General features: G+C 48.3%; 1 protein-coding gene across 1 annotated transcript; it reads right to left on the bottom strand.

Moving 5' to 3' along the window:
- Nucleotides 1-2,915: 2,915 nt before the first annotated feature.
- Nucleotides 2,916-17,460, bottom strand: MTNR1B (melatonin receptor 1B). Its single transcript, XM_055583524.1, has 2 exons — nucleotides 17,238-17,460; nucleotides 2,916-3,823 (listed from the first exon to the last, which is right to left on the bottom strand). The coding sequence occupies exons 1-2, from the start codon at nucleotides 17,458-17,460 to the stop codon at nucleotides 2,916-2,918; spliced, it is 1,131 nt and encodes a 376-aa protein (XP_055439499.1).
- Between the last annotated feature and the right edge of the window lie 1,713 nt (nucleotides 17,461-19,173).

Genomic DNA, 19,173 nt, shown 5'->3' with positions numbered 1-19,173 from the left:
TGCCTGGGGGCAGGAGGCAAGAGGAGCAGAAGGCAAGCACAGGCCAGGCCTGGTTCAGCACAGGCTCTGCCCAGAGCTGGGAAAAGTGGCTGCAGCCCCGGGAGAGGCCTTAGAATTCCTGTGTTTCTCTGTCTGGGGTCTGGACTGGGAGGCCTCCCTCGGCGGGACTCTCCACACTGGGCAGTTGAATCCCAACCTTTCAGTCACTAAACCTGGAACATCTACTTTCTGAGCAGTCTGGTTAAAGACCACCAGGGTCAGAATCAGATTCCCAGAACGCTTCCCAAGATCTGCACAGTCAAAATCTCCTGTTTGACAACATCCCAGGTCAAACACACACACACACACACACACACAAACAAACAAACAAGAGCCCCAGGCTCCATACCTTCTTTAAGTTTCTTTGTACAAGCATGGGTAATACCTTTTCAAGGAGTTTTAACAATTAAATAAGATAACACGTACCCAGCACTTGGAGCCCCCAAGCTTCCAGGTGACCCAGTGACTGGGCACAGTGTGTCAGTTGCTCAGTCGTGTCCGACTCTTTGTGACCCCATGGACTGTAGCCAGGCTCCTCTGTCCACGGGATTCTCCAGACAAGAATCCTGGAGTGGGTTGCCATGCCCTCCTCCAACGGATCTTTCCGACCCAGGGATCAAACCCACGTCTCCTGTGTCTCCTGCGTTGGCAGCCGGTTCTTTACCACCAGCACCACCTGAGAAGCCCTCTAGCAGCGACAGTGACGACTAAAGCTCCCTAAACGTTAGAAATGTCAAATGTTTAAATATGATTACCCAATGTTCAGTAATAAAATTCCAATGCAACTAAGTTTTGGGGGAAAAACCCTGAGAATACACAGGCTGAGGAAGGCCCTGGGGCAGAGGTGGCCCCACTGCCACACACACCTTCCTGTCCCCTTCCGTCCACCCCCGTCTTCTCGGGTCCCTGCTTCTCTCCTTCCCGGTCACCCTTCACGCTCTGTAGGTAGAATAATGACAAGGGAATGATGACGAGTGCCAGCCATGCCCTCACTCTCAGGCCGTGCCATCGCAGCAACTCCTCACACAGCCCTGAGGGGGCAGGCGGTGGCACGGTCTCCGTTTAAAGGGGAGCAACTGAGGAAAACAGAGGGTGGGGGTCTGCCAATCACACAAGCAAGTCACACAGCTTGAACAGGGTGGGACCAGGAAAGGAAGCTGGGCAGGCTCTACTCCAGATGCCTGAGGGGTGTGTGTGTGTGTGTGTGTGTGTGTGCAGTATGCCTATAGTGTGGTGTGAGTGGTGTATACTGTGTATATAGGGGTGTGTGTGCGTGTGCAATATGTCTGTAGTGTGGTGTGAGTGGTGTATACAGTGTATATAGGGTTGTGTGTGTGTGTGGTATGTCTGTAGTGTGATGTGAGTGGTGTGCACAGCATATACAAGGGTGTGTGTGTATCTGATGTGGTGTGTGTGTAGTATGTCTGTAGTGTGGTGTGAGTGGTGTATACCATGTATATAGGGGTGTGTGTGTGTGTGCAATATGTCTGTAGTGTGCTGTGAGTGGTGTATACAGTGTATATAGGGTTGTGTGTGGTATGTCTGTAGTATGATGTGAGTGGTGTGCACAGCATATATAAGGGTGTGTGTGTATCTGATGTGGTGTGTGAGTAGTATGTCTGTAGTGTGGTATGAGTGGTGTATACCATGTATATAGGGGGGTGTGTGTGTGCAATGTCTGTAGTGTGGTGTGAGTGGTGTATACCGTGTATATAGGGGTGTGTGTGCATGTGCAATATGTCTGTAGTGTGGTGTGAGTGGTGTATACAGTGTATATAGGGCTGTGTGTGTGTGTGTGTGGTATGTCTGTAGTGTGATGTGAGTGGTGTGCACAGCATATACAGGGTGTGTGTGTATCTGATGTGGTGTGTGTGTAGTATGTCTGTAGTATGGTGTGAGTGGTGTGTACAGTGTATATAGGATGTGTGTGTGTGGTATGTCTGTAGTGTGATGTGAGTGGGGTGTACAGTGTATATAGGGGTGTCTGTGTGATGTGGTGTGTAGTGTGTCTATAGTGTTGTATGAGTGGTGTATACAGTTTATATAGGGCTGTGCATGTGGTATATCTGTTGTTTGAAGTGAGTGGTATATACAGTGTATATAGGGCTCTGCGTGTCTGTAGTATGTCTGTGTGTGGTGTGAGTGGTGTGCACAGTGTATATAGGGTGTGTGTGTGTGTGTGTGTGTGTGTATGTCTGTAGTGTGCTGTGAGTGGTGTATACAGTGTATATAGGGCTCTGTGTGTGTGTGTAGTATGTCTGTAGTGTGGTGTGAGTGGGGTGTACAGTGTATATGGGGGGTGTGTGTGTAATGTGTCTGTAGTGTGATGTGAGTGGTGTGCACAGTGTATACAAGGATGTGTGTGTGTGATATGGTGTGTGTGGGTTTGCACATGTGTGCACACATGTGTGTAGGGAAGATCCTGGCAGGGTTGGGGTGCAGGATGCTGTCCTCGGAGCGGCACCTGCAGAGCACCCCTCGTCCTGCCCTGCAGAGCTTCTCCTTCCAGCCTCACTCACAGAGGAGCCCTGGACTCCTGCATCCCCTCAGGGGAAGGGGCGAAAGCAGCAGGAAGCCCAACCAGGAGGGCAGCAGTGGGGAGGAGGCTGCCTCTTGCACCCCAGGCCCCTGTGCCTTCTGCTCCTTCCTCGCCCGTGCGGGACCAGGCCCCGGCGCACCCGGACTGTGGGCGGGCTATGCCGGATGTGCTCACTGGGACGCGGCCTCCAGGACCTGCAGGGGTCCTGACTGCCTGACCCCAGCGTGCTGAGGGGCTTCTCGTCCACAGGGTGAAGGAACCCTAGCTGTGCACTGTCCTCTGACTGGCTGGCACAGCCCGGGCGGCTGACCTCCCCCGAGGAGTGGATTCTCTCCCATCATTTCCTGAGTGCATTGCCCGGCTGGGCATCAGGTGGGAGATTATCTGCCTGCACAGGGGCCCGGGCGCTATCAACGGGGGTAGGCTGGCTGCCCGGGCCCTCAGCCTGGCTGCCCTTGGAAGAGTTCTGCAGGCAGCGCCGTGGGTTCCAGAGGGCAGAGATGATCCTCTTGTATTCCCTGCGGAAGTTCTGGTTCAGGAGCCCATAGACGATGGCGTTCAGGCAGCTGTTGAAATAGGCCAGGAAGTAGCTAGAGACGAACAGCCCCTCTGGCACCCGGGGAGCCACTTCTTCGGGGTCAATGGCCACAGCGAGGCCAATGCAGTTCAGCGGCGCCCAGCAGATGGCGAAGATCACAAAGACCACGAACATGCTCAGAAAGCTCCGCACGCGACCGGACCATGGGCGTGGCTTGCTCTCCGCCTTGACCTTCCTGCGGGCGCGCAGCACCAGCACCCAGATGTGCAGGTAGCAGAAACACACAACAGCCACGGGCAGCAGGAAGTGCACGAGCACCACGGCCGCCGTGTATCCGGCGCTGGCCGTCTGCGCGAAGGTGCACGAGTAGACGCGCGGGTCGTACTCCAGGGATCCCACAAAGAAGTTGGGCAGCAGGACCAGCAGGGTGAGCAGCCAGACGAGGCCGACGTAGAGGGCGGCGTGCCGGCGGCGGCAGAGGCGGTGGTAGGTCACGCTGCGGCAGACGTAGCAGTAGCGGTCGACGGCGATGGCTGTGATGTTGAAGACGGAGCCGACCACGCTCAGACCCATCACGAAGGCGCTGGCCTTGCAGTGCACCTCCCCCAGGGCCCAGCCGTCGTGGAAGATGGCCACAAGGGTCAGCGGGTAGGGGTACAAGGCTACGGCCAGGTCAGCGAACGCCAGACTCACCAAGAACAGGTTACCTGGAGCAAGAAACGGGCAGAGAGAGTCAGGCCGAGACCGTGTGATCTTCATCCTCTAGAATATTCTAGCCTCTGTCCCTCCCAGAGGGACTCTCCCAGGACACCGATGTGCCACTGTCACCGTGCATCTGGGGGGCCCCTGCAGAGGCTGAAGTGACCACCTCAGGGGTCCAAAGCACCTGGCTGATGGAAAGGACCCAAAAGGCACAGCAATCAGAAAAGCCAGGTCTGATCCCAAGGGGGTTTGGGAAAAGGGGGCTCAGAGCCACTCAGTTGGGAGTGCCCCCAAGTCAGACCCTCAGGTAAAGCAGATTCTACACCTGTAGCTACAAACAGACCTACAAGGTAGAGAAAGTCCTCCGTGTCCAGATACACATTGTCACCCCACCTCAGAGAAGACTCCTGGGGAAGCTGGAAGACCCACAAGCAGGCTTCTTAAAATGCCTGTTTTAGCCTCAGATGCTTGAGGTCACCTCACTCAGAAATGACTGAAAAGACATTTGTTAGTTCCCTGGGAGTTCTCAGGACCCAACTGTTCCTGAGTCCAGAGCTAAGTTAGGATCTGAGGGAAAAGTGTTAGTCACTCAGTTGTGTCCGACTCTCTGTGACCCCACGGACTAGTAGCCCTCCAGACTCCTCCTCCATGGAATTCTCCAGGCAAGGGATACTGGAGTGGGTTGCCAAGCCCGGCTCCAGGGGATTTTCCTGACCCAGGAATCACACCCAGGTCTCCTGCATTGCAGGCAGACTCTTTACCATCTGAGCCACCAGAGAAGGGTCTGAAGGAAACAGGGTGTAACTGAATAGAAAGGAGCTCATTTGGACATTTGGAAGTGCTTTCCAAGCAGTGAGCTTCCCTGTCTCTTGCGACTTTCAAATACAGGTTGGATGGTGGAGGACAACCCTGTCTTACGGTAAACCGTGAGATTCCTTCCTATTCTACTGTCTCGGGAATCTGCTTAGTTAATGGGAGAAAATCCCCCTCAAATTATTTCACGCTGGTACTACAGGCAAGAAATGCACATCTCAGGACCTGCTTGGGATGTGGGGGAATCTCCTGCTTTTTCATTTAATTCTCAGTCTTGTTCTCTGTTTCCACTGGTAGATTTCAGTTTCTGATTCCACTGTGCATATATGCATGCTAAGTCGCCTCAGTCATGTATGACTCTGTGTGACCCCATGGACTGTATCCCACCAGGCTCCTTTGTCCATGGGATTCTCCAGGCAAGAATTCTGGAATGGGTTGCCATGCCCTCCCCCAGGGGATCTTCCTGACTCAGGGATTGAACCAGTGTCTCTTATGTCTCCTGCACTGGCAGGCAGGTTCTTAACATCTAGCACCACTTGAGAAGCCCTTCTGACTCTACTACTTAGACCTTACTTGGTCTCAGAGAGTGAGGGATTACCTCTTTCAAATTTGTTGTCAGATGACTCAGGAATCATTACAGTTGATTTACAATATTGTATTAGTTTCAGGCGTACAACATAGTGATTCAGTATTTTTATAGATTATACTCCATTTAAGGTTATTATACAGTATTGTCTGTATTCCCTGTGCAATTCTTACAGTTTAATTTGCACCTAGTATTTTTCTCTCTGAATCCCTTATTGCTATGCTGCCCCTCCCCCACACCCTCACCCCACGGATAACCACGAGTTTGTCTCTGTATCTGTGACCCTGCTTCTTTTTTGTTATAGTCACGATTTGTTCTATTTTTAGATTCCACATAGAAATGGAAACACGCAGTGCTCATTCTCTGTCTGACTTATTCTACCAAGTAGAATGGCATCCAGTTCCATCCAAGTGGTTGCACGTGGCAAAACTTCACTCATTGTTATGGCTGAGTAATATCCCATCGTGTATGTGTATACACCACATCTTCTTTATCCAGTCATCTGTTGATTGCCTCCATACCTTGATAATTGTAAATAATGCTGCTATGAACACTGGGGTGCATAGGTATCTTTTTGAATTAGTATTTTCTTTTTCTTTCAGACATATAACCAGCAGTGGAATTGATGGATCATATGGACAGTCTATTGAACGTGAGAAAATATTTGCAAATGGTATGTCCGATAAGGGGTTAATATCCAAAATGCAAATAGCTCATAAACTCAATATCAAAAAAACCAAATAACCTGATCAAAAAATGAGCGAAAGACCTAAATAGATGTTTTTTCAAGGAAGCCAACAGGCTTACGAAAAGATGCTCAGCATCACTAATCATCAGAGAAATGCAGATCAAAACCACAGTAAGATATCACCTGACACTGATCAGAATGGCTATGACCAAAAAGAACACAAATAACAAATGTTGGTGAGGATGTAGCGAAAAGGGAACAGAACCTTAAAACACTGTAGGTGGGAATGTAAACTGATGCCGCCATTGTGGAACACAGTATAGAGACTCCTCAAAAAAAAAAAAAAAGAAATTAACTGTTTTGACATTTTGACACTTGGAAGTGGGTGCTGGAAGTTGAAGTGACCTGGGGCAATCTCAGTGCTGTCACTGTTTAACTTGACCAAGTCCCTGAACTTCTTTTCTCTGTGATGATTGCTTTGTCAGTTCTGTTCTTTATTTTTGGAGCCCTCTTTGCTCCTCTTCAGACAACGTGGCATGGCTATTTCTGTGACAAAAATCCCTTCTTGCCAACGTGGGGATGCTGGCCTCCGCAGGGCCCACAGCCTCCTGGCGGGGTGACAAAGGAGCTTCCTGCCCTTGCAAGCACAGGACAAAGGCACGAGCGGCTGGGAGCAGGTGCGGCTCAGCCGGCTGTTTCTCAGGAAGCAAGTCAAGCTCTGCGATGTTAACGTGTCCCAGCCCAGAATAACGCCCCAGAGGCGGCAAAGAGCTTGTAAACAGTGGGTAGAACATATTCAGCTCCACGTGGAAAGTGATTCAATAACTTCCCCATTACTCCGGCCGTTCCTAAAAGGCTGAAATCAACCAGTTCCTGCTGCAGATCCATCTGCCCAGACGTCCTATCGTCTCCAGACTATTCCAAATTAGAGGAATAAAATTCTTGCCGTGTTTCCCATCCCTAAGAAGCCAGGCCCTGTTTAGATGAGAGTCAAGGGGAGGCTGAGTTCTCCAGTCCCATTTTCTACAGACAGGTGAGAAACTGAGCAGGACACACAGTGCTTGCTGCCCATCACCCAGGCACAGGCCTCTAACGAGCATTTATCTCACAAGCCTTGGCGTTACTTATTTCCATCGGCCTCCATCAGACAGGGCATGTTAGTGGAGACAGACCTTCACAACAGGGTTTTGTATTAATATGGGTGGAACTCCTCCCAGTATTCATACACAAAGCACATCCCTCCACATACACAGCCACCACGGTCCCCTCCCTCTCGGCCTACTTTCCCTTTTTCAGGAAATCTAGTCCTCAGTGGGGATGTGTTAATCTGGAAGAGAGCCAGCAGATGTTGAGCTATCTGGTCTTCATCAGAATTCTGCATCCCTCTTTCCTGTGCCCATTCTATTTTCTAAGAAGAATGTATTGGTTTTAAATTGTCTCTGCTCTTTGAGCTAAAAGTAGCAATGCAGAAATAGATAGTCATGGACTCATTTGCTCAACAAATACTGCTGAGTATTTACTGGGTACTGGCTTTGACTGTGGGCTTCTCTGGTGGCTCAGCCGGATGCTCTGACTATGCTGGGGCTGAGGGTAGTGTGGTAAGCAAGAACGATGCTTGAGACTCTTACAAACCTCATGGTCTCATACAGGGGACAATGAAATGAAAGTGAGATGTGAAGGTGATCTAGTGGTCACCATGCAGAGTGGCCAGGTTTGACCCTGGTCAGGGAACTAGGTCTTGCATGCTGTAAATAAAAAAATCCTGCATGCAGCAACTAATGAATCCACATACCTCAATGAAGACAAGGAGATCAGGCGTGCTGCAACTAAGACCCAGTGGAGCCACGTAAATTAATGAAATACAGTTTTTAGTGAGATGTTGTGAGTGTTATGATAGGGAAGTTAACACTATCATCTCTGTAATCCTTTCCAACAAGGTTAAACTTCCCATACCTTGAGGTCTTCCTCCATCTTCCACTTACTCAAAAATATGTGCTGTGTCCACTGAGCACCTATCATGCTTGGGTAGGGCACAGTGATGGCTGAAAGACATGCCCCTGCCACTGGGATGCCCACAGTGCTGTTGGGGAAAGAGACACAGAAACTGCCTTTTCGTGTAGGGAGAGCTGGGTGGGAGTCCAGCATGAGGGGGTGAGAACACTGGGCAAGAGTCGAGTCATCCTGGGGCTGAGGGCAGTGGGCAGTGGGGTGGGGATGAGGCTAGTCAAGCACGACCAGCCAAGGGATCAGCCACAAATCACAAAGGCCCTTCTTACGGGCCTGCCTCCATCCCAGGATGGCTATTTACCTCAAATGGGATCTTGCATGGGAAAGGATTTAAGAAATAATAATGATCTTCAAACAAATGTGAGGTATTCTTATTAGTTATATTCAGGGATAGGCATTTGAAATAACTGAATAGGTAATTTATTTAAAATGTGACTTCTTCGCAAATACTAAAACAATGTCCTTTCATATTAATGTAAGCTCCTAATTGGGCTTCCCTGGTGGCTCAGTGTTACAGAATCTGCCTACCAGTGCAGGACACCCAGGTTCGATCCCTGGGCTGGGAAGATTCCCTCAAAGAGGGCATGGCAACCCACTCTAGTATTCTTGCCTGGGAAAATCCCATGGACAGAGGAGCCTGGCAGGCTACAAGTCCATGGGGTAGAAAAAAGAGTCAGACACAACTTAGAGACTGAACAACAAACAGAGTTCCTAATTAATCTCCAAATTCTTTGAGGGTGGACATTGTTTTCTTCCAAAATCACAATATTTATGAAAACCCTGGATCGTGTGGGTAAATCATACAAGGGCTCAATTGAAATCTAACATAATTTTAACTTACACTTAGCAAGCAAATAGCGTATGCAAAAATAAGATGGAGATATTTTAACCACTTAAAAGAATATATTTATGAGCACAAGCATCAACTTAAATAAGTACTAAAATGCAATAAGCTTTGCTGTGCTCAGTGGCACAGTCGTATCTGACTCTTTGTGACCCCATGAACTGTAGCCCACCAGCCTCCTCTGTCCATGGACTTCTCCAGGCAAGCATACTGGAGTGGGTTGCCATTTCCTTCTTCAGGGGATCTTCCTAACCCAGGGATCAGGATCAAACCTGCGTCTCCTGCTTGGCAGGTGGATTCTTTACCATTCGGCCACCTGGGAAGCTCTATAAGATGCTTACCACAAAATCTTATACCATAACCATCAAAGCATTGCTTGGAAACTCTTATGGAAGCATTTTATTACTTTAATAGACTTAGTTATAACAAGAAGGCTTCCCTGGTGGCTCGGATGGTAAGGAATCTGCCTACAATGTAGGAGACCCGGGTTCAACCCCTGAGTCGGGAAGATCCCCTGGAGAAGGGCATGGCAACCCACTCCAGTATTCTTGCCTGGAGAATCCCAGGGACAGAGGAGTCTGGTGGGGTATAGTCCATGGGGTCACAAAGAGTTGGATGTGACTGAGCCACTAACACACATAACAACAAGAAAACAATTGGTATAGCACCTTAATGTTTATAATATGCATTCACACTAACTGACTCAATTGTTTTTCACAGGAATCCCTTAAGGCTGATTTTATGATGGATCAGCTGATTCCATTTTACAGATCAAGACATTAGCACCCAGAATATGTGAACAGAGAAAGAGGGGAGGGGAAAAAAAAAAAAACAAAACAAAAAAAACAAGAAGAGAAACAAGAGGAAATAAGGAAAAAGAAATGTCAAAGGGATTAAGGGTATAGAGTTTTTGGTCATCACAAGAGTGAGAAAGTGCCCTCTCAGCTGCCAGCTAGGAGACCAGCAGGGATGTGAGCAAGGGCGAGCCCGGTGAGTGCTGGAGGACACACTTCTGCACTGGAGACCACCCTTCTAATCTGCTTTGCCTTCAAGAGAAGGAGGGAAATGAACTGGTGCTTGGAAAGGGCTATCCTTTGATAGAGAGACTGTGTAAGATTTTTTGTTTTTCTCTCTTTTAAATGAGAGAGGATTCTACCTGACACATAATAAGCACATAGTAGTCTTTTTTTTCAATTTACAATGACATGCTGATTTACAACGTTGTGTTGATTTCTGCTGTACAGCAAAGTGATTCAGTTATACATGTATACACTTACTTTTCTTATATTCCTTTTCATTATGGTTTAATCGTACGATATTGAACATAGTTCTCTGTGTTACACAGGAAGGCCTTGTTGTTTATTCATTCTATATATAATAGTTTGCATCTGCTAAGCCTATGTATAACAACCTTAGCTATTACCTATTATTGGGATTTTTATATTATTATCACCTGCATTATATCAGTCTTATATTATTATAATTACATAAAATTATGACAACTTGATATTATTATTACAAAGAACAGAAAGAGGCTCATAATGTTGGACTAGGCTCCCTGGGAGATAAGATGTGAGAATTCCTATAGGATGAGAAAGGTGAAGTTAGGACACTGCTCCTGAAGTGTAAACTCCCTCAGAACTGGGACTTAACACCCTAAGTTTTCCTCTTTCAGCCATCAGTATCTTAAACTGTAAGACTTAATGGGGCATCAGGATCTTCTGAGTTTTGCAGCATATCATGCTAAATACAGACTCTGAACTTTGTGGGGAGGAAAAAAAGGCAGTCAAACATGAAAATGTTCACACTCAGGGATACTGAGGACTCCAAGGGGGCAATTAACAAGGATTATGAGCTTTATGGCTATTTGGCTAAAAGACATAATCAAGAGATTTAAAATGCTTCTATTTTTGCTCAGTAAAGAAAATACTTAGAGCTAAAATGTGACGTTGGAAGGCTCAGGCAACATCAGAGGAGTCTAATGCAACGCAGTTTGGTTTTCAGCTGATGATGAGCCCTCCAAAGCCTGAAGGCTCCAGCAGCTTAGATGCTTGCCACCAAGGGGCATCTCCAGGAGTGCTTGATGCTGGATAAAGCCTGGCTGAGGGGGGCCGCTTACCTGGTAACGCCTGGAGGGCGGGGACTGTGGGCCCAGTAACATTTCCTCCAGGCCCTTCAGAAGCTGTAGCTCAGGGTCAGCCTGTGACATGTAAATAAATCACCATTTACCTCCTCAATTCAGGATCTGCTCTAAGCTAACTGGGGATGCCAACAGGGCCAGGCTGAAATCCGCCCCAGGAAGTCTGCAGCGCAGCCAGTGGTTCTGGGTGAGAGATGATGCAGACTCTGCACACTGCTGGGCGTCCAAGTGACAGAGTGGATTCCAGACAAGGACCTGGGTGTTCAGCAAGTGCTCCATGTCTTTCTGGGTAATCCCAACATCAGATATTCCACATCCTTCTTCCTTAGAAATCACAGGAATGCCCTAGGTATGGCCATACCTCCACTCACTAACAACACCTCCCCAACAGCCTCTTAATCCACCTGCAGAACAAGAATCCATTGTCAGGCAGTGGCTCCTGATCATCACCTGGTGGGCCAGGAACCATGGATGCCGTGGTGCCTTCCACTAGCTGATGGAGATTATCTCTGCATTACAGTAAGGACACGTTTCTCTCAGCTCTTTTCTGTGTGTGGCTGACAGTCTGGATGGTGCAGGGTAACAACAGGAGGCTCCATTTTATAGGTGGTTTACAGTGAGTAGCCTCAAGCCAGAATGGGCAGAAGGCACATACACATTACTATATATAAAACAGATAACTGGTAAGAACCTGCTGTAGAGCACAGGAGACTCTACTCAGTACTCTGTAATAGCACAGATGGGAAAGGATCTCAAAAAGAGTGAATGCATGTATATGTATAACTGACTCACTTTGCTCTCCCCCTGAAACTAACACAACGTTGTAAATTAACTATACTCAAATAGTTGGAGAAGACTCTTGAGAGTCCCTGGACTGCAAGGAGATCAAACCAGTCCATTCCAAAAGAAATCAGTCCTGAATATTCATTGGAAGGACTGATGCTGAAGCTGAAACTCCAATACTTCGGCCACGTGATGTGAAGAGCTGACTTTGGGGAAGACCCGGCTTTGGAGAAGACCCTGATGCTGGGAAAGATTGAAGGCGGGAGGAGAAGGGAACGACAGAGGATGAGATGGTTGGAAGGCATCACCAACACAATGGACATGGGTTTGAGCACACTGTGGGAGATAAGGAAGGACAGAGAAGCCTGGAGTGTTGCAGTCCGTGGGGTCACAAAGAGCCGGACACACCTTAGTGACTGAGCAACAACATACACCAATAAAAATTTAAAAAACAAACTCTCTAAGGAGTCACTGGGGCACAATTTTAGGGAGCCGGCTGGCCACACAGGAACAACAGGGGTCAGTACACTCTAGAGAAGGTGCCAGTTAGCTTTTGAGGACAAGAATGAGATATACTTTGGGCTTTTAGTGCTCATGGCAGTTCAGTTCCCTGAGATTCGTACTGATGGCGTGAGTGGTGCTGAGTATACCTCACCTCATGAAGCAAAATTAATACCTTCTGTCTCACTGCTTTCTTGATATTTTGTCTATTTCAATTTGTTCCAGCAGACCTAGATTAAGTTTCAGAAATGGAATAAAAGTCTCTGCTCTCAATGATTTCACAGTCCTGTGGGGAGAGAAAAAACTCAGAGCGGTGCTGCAAGGGAAGTGCTGTGTTGACTGGGCGGGGTCGTGGGGGGAGACAGTAACCGCACCTTTTATGATATTAACTATAAAGCCAACAACCAGCAGGAGGGCTGAGGAAGGGGGTTGAGCTAGTGTCTTGGGAGAAGACAGTCTACCTCTATGTTGGCTACTTCTTTTCCTAGTCAAATTTGATTTTGATGTCTGCAAAAAGAAAGTGAAAGTGGCTCAGTTGTGTCCTACTCTTTTCGACCCCAGGGACTACAGTCCATGGAATTCTCCAGGCCAGAATCGTGGAGTGGGTACCCTTTTCCTTGTCCAGGGCATCTTCCCAACCGAGGGATCAAACCCAGGTCTCCCGCATTGCAGGTGGATTCTTTACCAGCTGAGCCACCAGGGAAGCTCAAGAATACTGGAATGGGTAGCCTCTCCCTTCTCCAGCGATCTTCCCGACCCAGGAATCGAACCTGGGTCTCCTGCATTACAGGCAGATTCTTTACCAACTGAGCGACCAGGGAAGCCCTTGAGGTCTGCAGCTGGTGTGCAATTCGTAGAGCCTAAAGGAGCCTCCATTTTTTGCCTGAGCCTTACAGCATATGGGATCTTCCCTGAACAGGGATCAAACCCGAGCTCAGGGTTTTAAGCACTTACCACCAGGGTAGTAAGGGATTTGAGGGAGATATTCTCTAGCCAAAAAGAGGCAGAGGAGCTTCCCGAGATGGAGAGAGAGCATCAGAGAACACAGGCCGGGAGCGGGTGGCAGCAGCTCCTGTCTCCATAAGCGGGAGCAGAGAGCTGGGGCTGTGACCCTGGGGAGTCCCGCCAGCCCCACAGGCTTGTGCCAGGGCGCTGGGGCTGGACCCCATTCTGTAGATGCAGGAAGTGGTCCCTGGACGCAGGGGTGCGTCTGGCCATGGTGACAGGGAGGATGGAGGGGCGGGGAAAGCCGTCTGGGGACCAGGGGCATGGCTTGTTTAGGGGACGATAAGAGTGTGAATTGGGGCATGTAGAGATACTATGAGACCAAAATCAGGAGGACTTGGGGAACAAAGGGACCAGTGATGACTCTCAGGGATCGGGTGTCTCAAAGATGAAGAGAGGAAGGAGGTTTAAGAACTAGCATCAGGTGAGCCGAGGGAATGGAAGGTCCCGGGAGGGAGCAGCCCCCAGTGGCACACAGCACAAGGCATCTTCCAGGAGGGCAGACCTAGGGGGCTCGGGGGAAATGGGGAGCAATGAGTGATTAATGGATATAAACCATTAGTCAGACGTCTGCTGAAAAGGAGAAAGGAGTCAGGAAGTTAGAAGGATACATAAGACCAAGGAAAGATTACTTTTTCTTTTGATCAAAGGATCCCCAGTGTGTGGGGTTGGGTAGAGGGGCTAAAGGGAAAGAGAAATTGAAAATACAGTGAGAGAGAAGGAACGTGATAGAGGAAGGCTCTGTAAAAGCAGGAGAGGAAAAGAGAAAATACAGGGGTGGTTGTTGGTGTGGCCTGGACAGGGGACGGACAACAGGGGTGGGCACAGGGAGAAGTCCCCAGATGCTCCAGGAGAGCCTGGGGTCGGGAGGGTCCCCAGGGAGCACGCACGGGGAAGCGGAGACACCATCCGTGCCACGCAACAAGTAAGGCTCCAGAAACGCGGCAGGGAGCGAAACACACTCCTGGTCTTACCGTCTAAGTGGCGCAGTGCTCTGCATCTGCCTCCCACCCTCCTTCGTTCCCTGTCTGCCATGCTCTAGGGCCATCTCTGAGAAAGTTAGCCCAAGGCATGAGCATAGAAGTTGCAGACAGGGGAGTCCCCTGTGCCCACAAAAGGACAGTCAATCTAACCATCTACACTGCTATGGAACATCCCTGTTATTAACAATAAGAATCTGCCAGACAGAGAAACTGAGTTTATAATAGTCAAGTAGAGGATAATGACACCTGCTAAGAATGCGGCTGTAACTTTAATGTGTGCTGTGTGCCTGAGTTATTGTAAATATACATGTTCTCATTATGACAGCCCCATTTTCTTAAGACGGATGAATTAAAGAACTAGACTCAATTACAGAAAGGTCCAAGATGTTTCTTAAAGTAACTCCAAACTCTTCAGTAAGAGGAAAAACTGACGAATAGTAGTCAAAGTCTCTCAGTAGTGTCGACTCTTTTAAATTGTATATATAAATTATATATGTGTGTGTGTGCATGACGTCTGACTCTTAGTGTGTGTGCGTGACGTCTGACTCTTTGTGATCCCATGGACTCTAACCTGCCAGGCTTCTCTGTGTATGGAATTCTGCAGGCAAGAATACTGGAATGGGTGGCCATTCCCTTCCCCAGGGGATGTTCCCAAGCCAGGGATCAAACCCGGGTCTCCCACATTGCAGGTGAATTCTTTACCAGCTGAGGTACCAGGGAAGCCGATGAATAGTAGAAGGGGTGCTAACTATTCAAAGTGCTGTCGGTGTTCGGGCATCTTGTGAAATCGCAGTCTGCCAAATGATTTTTCATGACCATCATCAATAAAGCCAAGGGTCAAATAAAAACTGGTTAAGTTGCGTGACTGGGGCAGGAAAATGTCAGAAACAGGAAGATGCCCTGAGGGGAACGGCTACCCACTCCAGTATTCTGGCCTGGAGAATTCCATGGGCTGTGTAGTCTGTGGGGTCGCAAAGCGTCGGACACGACTGAGCTACTGTCACTTTCACGCACAGATGTGCTATTACATTCTTTTTCCTGGTGCTGGGCTGTAGCAGACTCGCCAAGACACGGGAAGGATGAACACTGCGGGTGCCAGTGTTTTAACACGCTCATTACCCACCCCAGCCATACTCTCAAATCAATAAGGTCTCTGTGAACTCGCTAGGAGAGAGGAAGAGGCCAGCCCGCCTGTGGATGGAGGAGGGGAGAAGAAGCTTGCCTCCTTCAGGCAAAGGAAACAGCACCCTGCCCCAGCCACCCCACCCAAGGGAGGAAGCCCACAAAGGCTCCTCTAAACACCTGGTTAATCTGGGAGAGAAGCCCTGCTTCCCCGGGCAGGAAATGAATCCTTGTGGCTGCTACAAAAGACAATATGATCAAAATGATTTTAACCTGCTCTTTCCTAATAGATAAGCCTCTAGTCCAAGAACACAACAATATCTTGAAAAAGTTATTGCAGATAATAAAAGTCACCACTACTGAAATGACTGAGTTAGAAAGTTTAACTTTTCCTTTCCTTCCAGTTTAACTGAGATGTAATTGAGACCCAGCACTGTATATTTAAGGAGCAAAGCAAGATGATTTGATTTACATACACCATGAAAAGATTACCACAATAGGTTTAGTGAAGATCCATCATCTCAAATAGATGCAAAGAAACTGAAAAAAAAATTTCCTTGTGATGAGAACTCTTAGGATTTACTCTCAACAATTTTCATATGACATACAGCAGTGTTACATTTACCATGCTGTACACTGCATCCTGAGTACTTATTTATTTTAGAAGTGGTCATCTGTGCCTTTAGATTGCCTTAATTCAGTTTCCTTGGCCCTCAACTCTTGCCTCTGGCTCTACAAATCTGGTCTTTTTTTCTGTTTGTTTTTGCAGTATAACTAACCTATGTTGTGTTAGTTCCTAGTGCACAGCACAGGGATTCAATACTACTATGCATTTCAAAATGATCCCTATAAATCTAGTTATCATCTGTCACCATACAATTACTTCAAATGTGGTTTCCAATATTACAGATAGAAGCTCACATTTTTGTTTGTGCTTTAGATAAAAAACCTTGGGAGTCACTGGGTCACATAAAGTGTTTATAACAATGTACTAGAAATAGCCTTTCTGAATGGTCTGCCTCCTTAGAAAAGCATGATTAAGTTATCTGATTGGTTTTCTGCTATCTTTTCATTTTAATTCACTCTAACATTTGAGTTGCCCCTAGGCCCAAACAGGGAAAGGACAAATGGACAAACGGGTCACTGAGCTTCTCCGAAAGCTAGAATGGTCAGCATGCTCCGATGACCTCGGGGTCAGAGTTCAGACTCCCTCCCTCTGGTTTTGTTCCCTAGCACACCTACATATGAGAAAGTTGAAATGAGTGTATTGAAAGGGAGAAATAGTCAGGATTGCAACACTATTTTGCCAAATTATTATTTTAATCTTCGTTTAGTCCTACGAATTCCCTGTCTTCATTAAAGACGGGGGTTATTTGAAAACAATGCAGTTCTGACCAAGTAGATGCTGTCGACGGCTGCCTTTGCACTCTTGTTTGGAACCAAGATGAGGAGCTAAATATCGGACCAAAACTCTCCAAAGCGTTTCCACTAATTTACTCGTTGTCTCAGTAAATAATTTCTAAGCACGTGCTGCGTGAACCACAGTGCTTGGCAGGGGAGGGAGGTGTTGAAAATGAGATTCCTGTGGCCACGGAGGGGCACCATCCAAATCCGCAAAAATTGGAGCGCCTTAGCGAGCTTTGACTTTCAGACGCTCCTATTTTCACAGCTCCCTGCTCTGCCAAGAAGTGCTCGAGAAAAACTTTACCCGATGCACGCCGGCACTGATGCGCCAAGCGCTTCCCGATGCGTTTGCAAGAGCCACACGTCGGGGAAAGGCAGCAAATTCAACCTAATTTTGAGTTCAAGACCAAACCTGGGGACTTGAGAGAAGGGCAGGCGGCGCGGGGAGCGGAAGACAGACCAGGCGGCTGACTGCGCGGTCAGGGTCAGACCAGAGACCCGGCCCCCGGGAGCGGCCGACTCGGCGGCGGGCTGGGCGCTCACCTGCGTTCCGGAGCTTGCGGTTGCCGAGCACCGAGAGGATGACCAGCAGGTTGCCCACGATGTCCACGGCGGTGGTGACGACGAGCACCGCGGACAGCGCGGGCGCCACCCAGGGAGGCCGGGGCGCCCCGGAGGGCCGCGCGCCGCCCGCGCCAGTCCAGCGGGGGCTCTCTGCCCGGCCGCCCGCCTCGCAGCAGTTGGCGAAGGAGCCGTTCTCCGGCATCCCGGACGCTCCGGCGCCGCGCCAGCCACGGCGCACCCCGTCTCTCCGCAGGCAGGGCGCCCCTTTCCCTGCCCAGCCCCGCGCACCAGCGAGGAGGCCAGTGCGGAGGCACCTGGACTAGATGATTAATTAAGCGTGGGCAGGGGGCGGAGAAAAACGTAGGACTGAGAGGAGCATTTGGGGTGCAGGCGCTGCTGAAAGAAGAGCGTCTCTGCTTGGCTCGCTCAGGAGCAGGTGCGACGGCGCGCCGCCCGGAGCCCAGCACGTGGCTGGCCCGGTTCCGGCCTCAGCGCCTGAGCGCACCGCCCAAGAAGCTGGGTGTCCAGGAACACCCAGATTTTCAGACTGGAAAAGGTGCTGCTCGTCAGGACCTGCTGATTGGCTGTCAGAAGGGCACTGCCCCTCTAAAGCGAATACATAACTCCAGGCGCTGAAGAGAGATCAGGCAGACAGCTGCACGAGAAAGAAGACCCTGTGCCGTTTATTTGCTGTTTACCTGAGAAGTATTGGCGATGCCTCAGCCCTGTCCTCTTTATAAAACCGCGACAATACTTATAACATCTTTTTAAACATAATAATACTTAAAGAGATGTATGGTCAATAGTGGGGGTTATTATAAGGTGTTTTTTGAAGGGATTAGAACAAAAAGAGGAGTGCAGTATGGTTATAGGAAAGAAGAAACGCAGATGCCCTTTATTTAAAGTGTTTGAGCACTTTATCTTATAATAACAATTGCTCATCCCTCTCCAGGGTAATTTTATGCCAAGTACTGTCTTACCCACTTTTTGCATCACTAGAATCAAAATGACTGATAATCTATTTGGCAAAAAAGTAAAATACCTGCTTTGATGAGAATGAAAAATGGTACAGTTACTGCTGTTTCGTAGTTTCTTATACAATTAAACATATTCCATTTTTTGACCAGCAATGAAATGAAGATGAAACGTATGTCCACAAAAAGATTTGTGCAAAAATTGTCCAGAGCAGGGTTCGTTATAGTAGCCCAGACAGCCCAAAGGTCCCTCAAGAGAGAAATGGATAAACAATTGTTAATTGTCAATATGACTCGTCAGTAAAAGTTACTGATACACAACAACATGGGTTAATCTCAACAGTATTATGTCGAGCAAAAGAAGCAAGATATAAAAGCATACATTCTTTGTGATTCCAATTGTATGATGTCCAAAAACAGGGAAATTCATCTATGGTGATAGTTATCAGAACAATGGTTGCCCAATGCGAGGTGAAGATTGACTGGAACAGATCATGGAATAAATTTCTGGGATATTATTGGTATATGTGTTATTAATGTACATTTTACTCTCCCACTCTGCACACACACACAAAAAACAGAAACCAAAGAATGGAGAGAGGGACTCTAACGGTGTGATGTTGCAGGAGAAGATGATAGTTAAAGCAATAAATGCCTTGAGAAGTGAGCGCATCTGAGCCCAAGGAAGGCAGATTATTGTTAGGAGAGAGAGGCTTTCCCCCCTACAGGGGAAATGAAGCATAAGCCAGTGCAAATTTGGATCTGTTTCTAAATCAGCATGAGATGGGGAAGTTCCCCTCTGGCTGCCGTCTTCTCAGGGAGCTCCGGGCTGCCTCATTAGCTGGGATTCAGGGGGAAAGAGTGTGGGAGACAAGACAGGAGGCCTGAAATGTCATTGCAGAAAACAGGAACTTGAAGAAAACGCAGCAGGTGTGTCAGGA

The sequence above is a fragment of the Bubalus kerabau genome, chromosome 5 (genome assembly GCF_029407905.1).
Source record: "Bubalus kerabau isolate K-KA32 ecotype Philippines breed swamp buffalo chromosome 5, PCC_UOA_SB_1v2, whole genome shotgun sequence".
In the NCBI taxonomy this organism is placed as follows: Eukaryota; Metazoa; Chordata; class Mammalia; order Artiodactyla; family Bovidae; genus Bubalus; species Bubalus kerabau.
This window is presented reverse-complemented; position numbering and strand designations above follow the sequence as displayed.

What these genes read in the sequence shown, in the direction of transcription:
- MTNR1B (XM_055583524.1), bottom strand. Translation starts at nt 17,460, where the DNA reads ATGCCGGAGAACGGCTCCTTCGCCAACTGCTGCGAGGCGGGCGGCCGG. An exon ending in CCGCAAGCTCCGGAACGCAG is followed by an intron (nt 3,824 to 17,237) that starts GTGAGCGCCCAG and finishes TTCTTGCTCCAG; the next exon opens with GTAACCTGTTCTTGGTGAGT.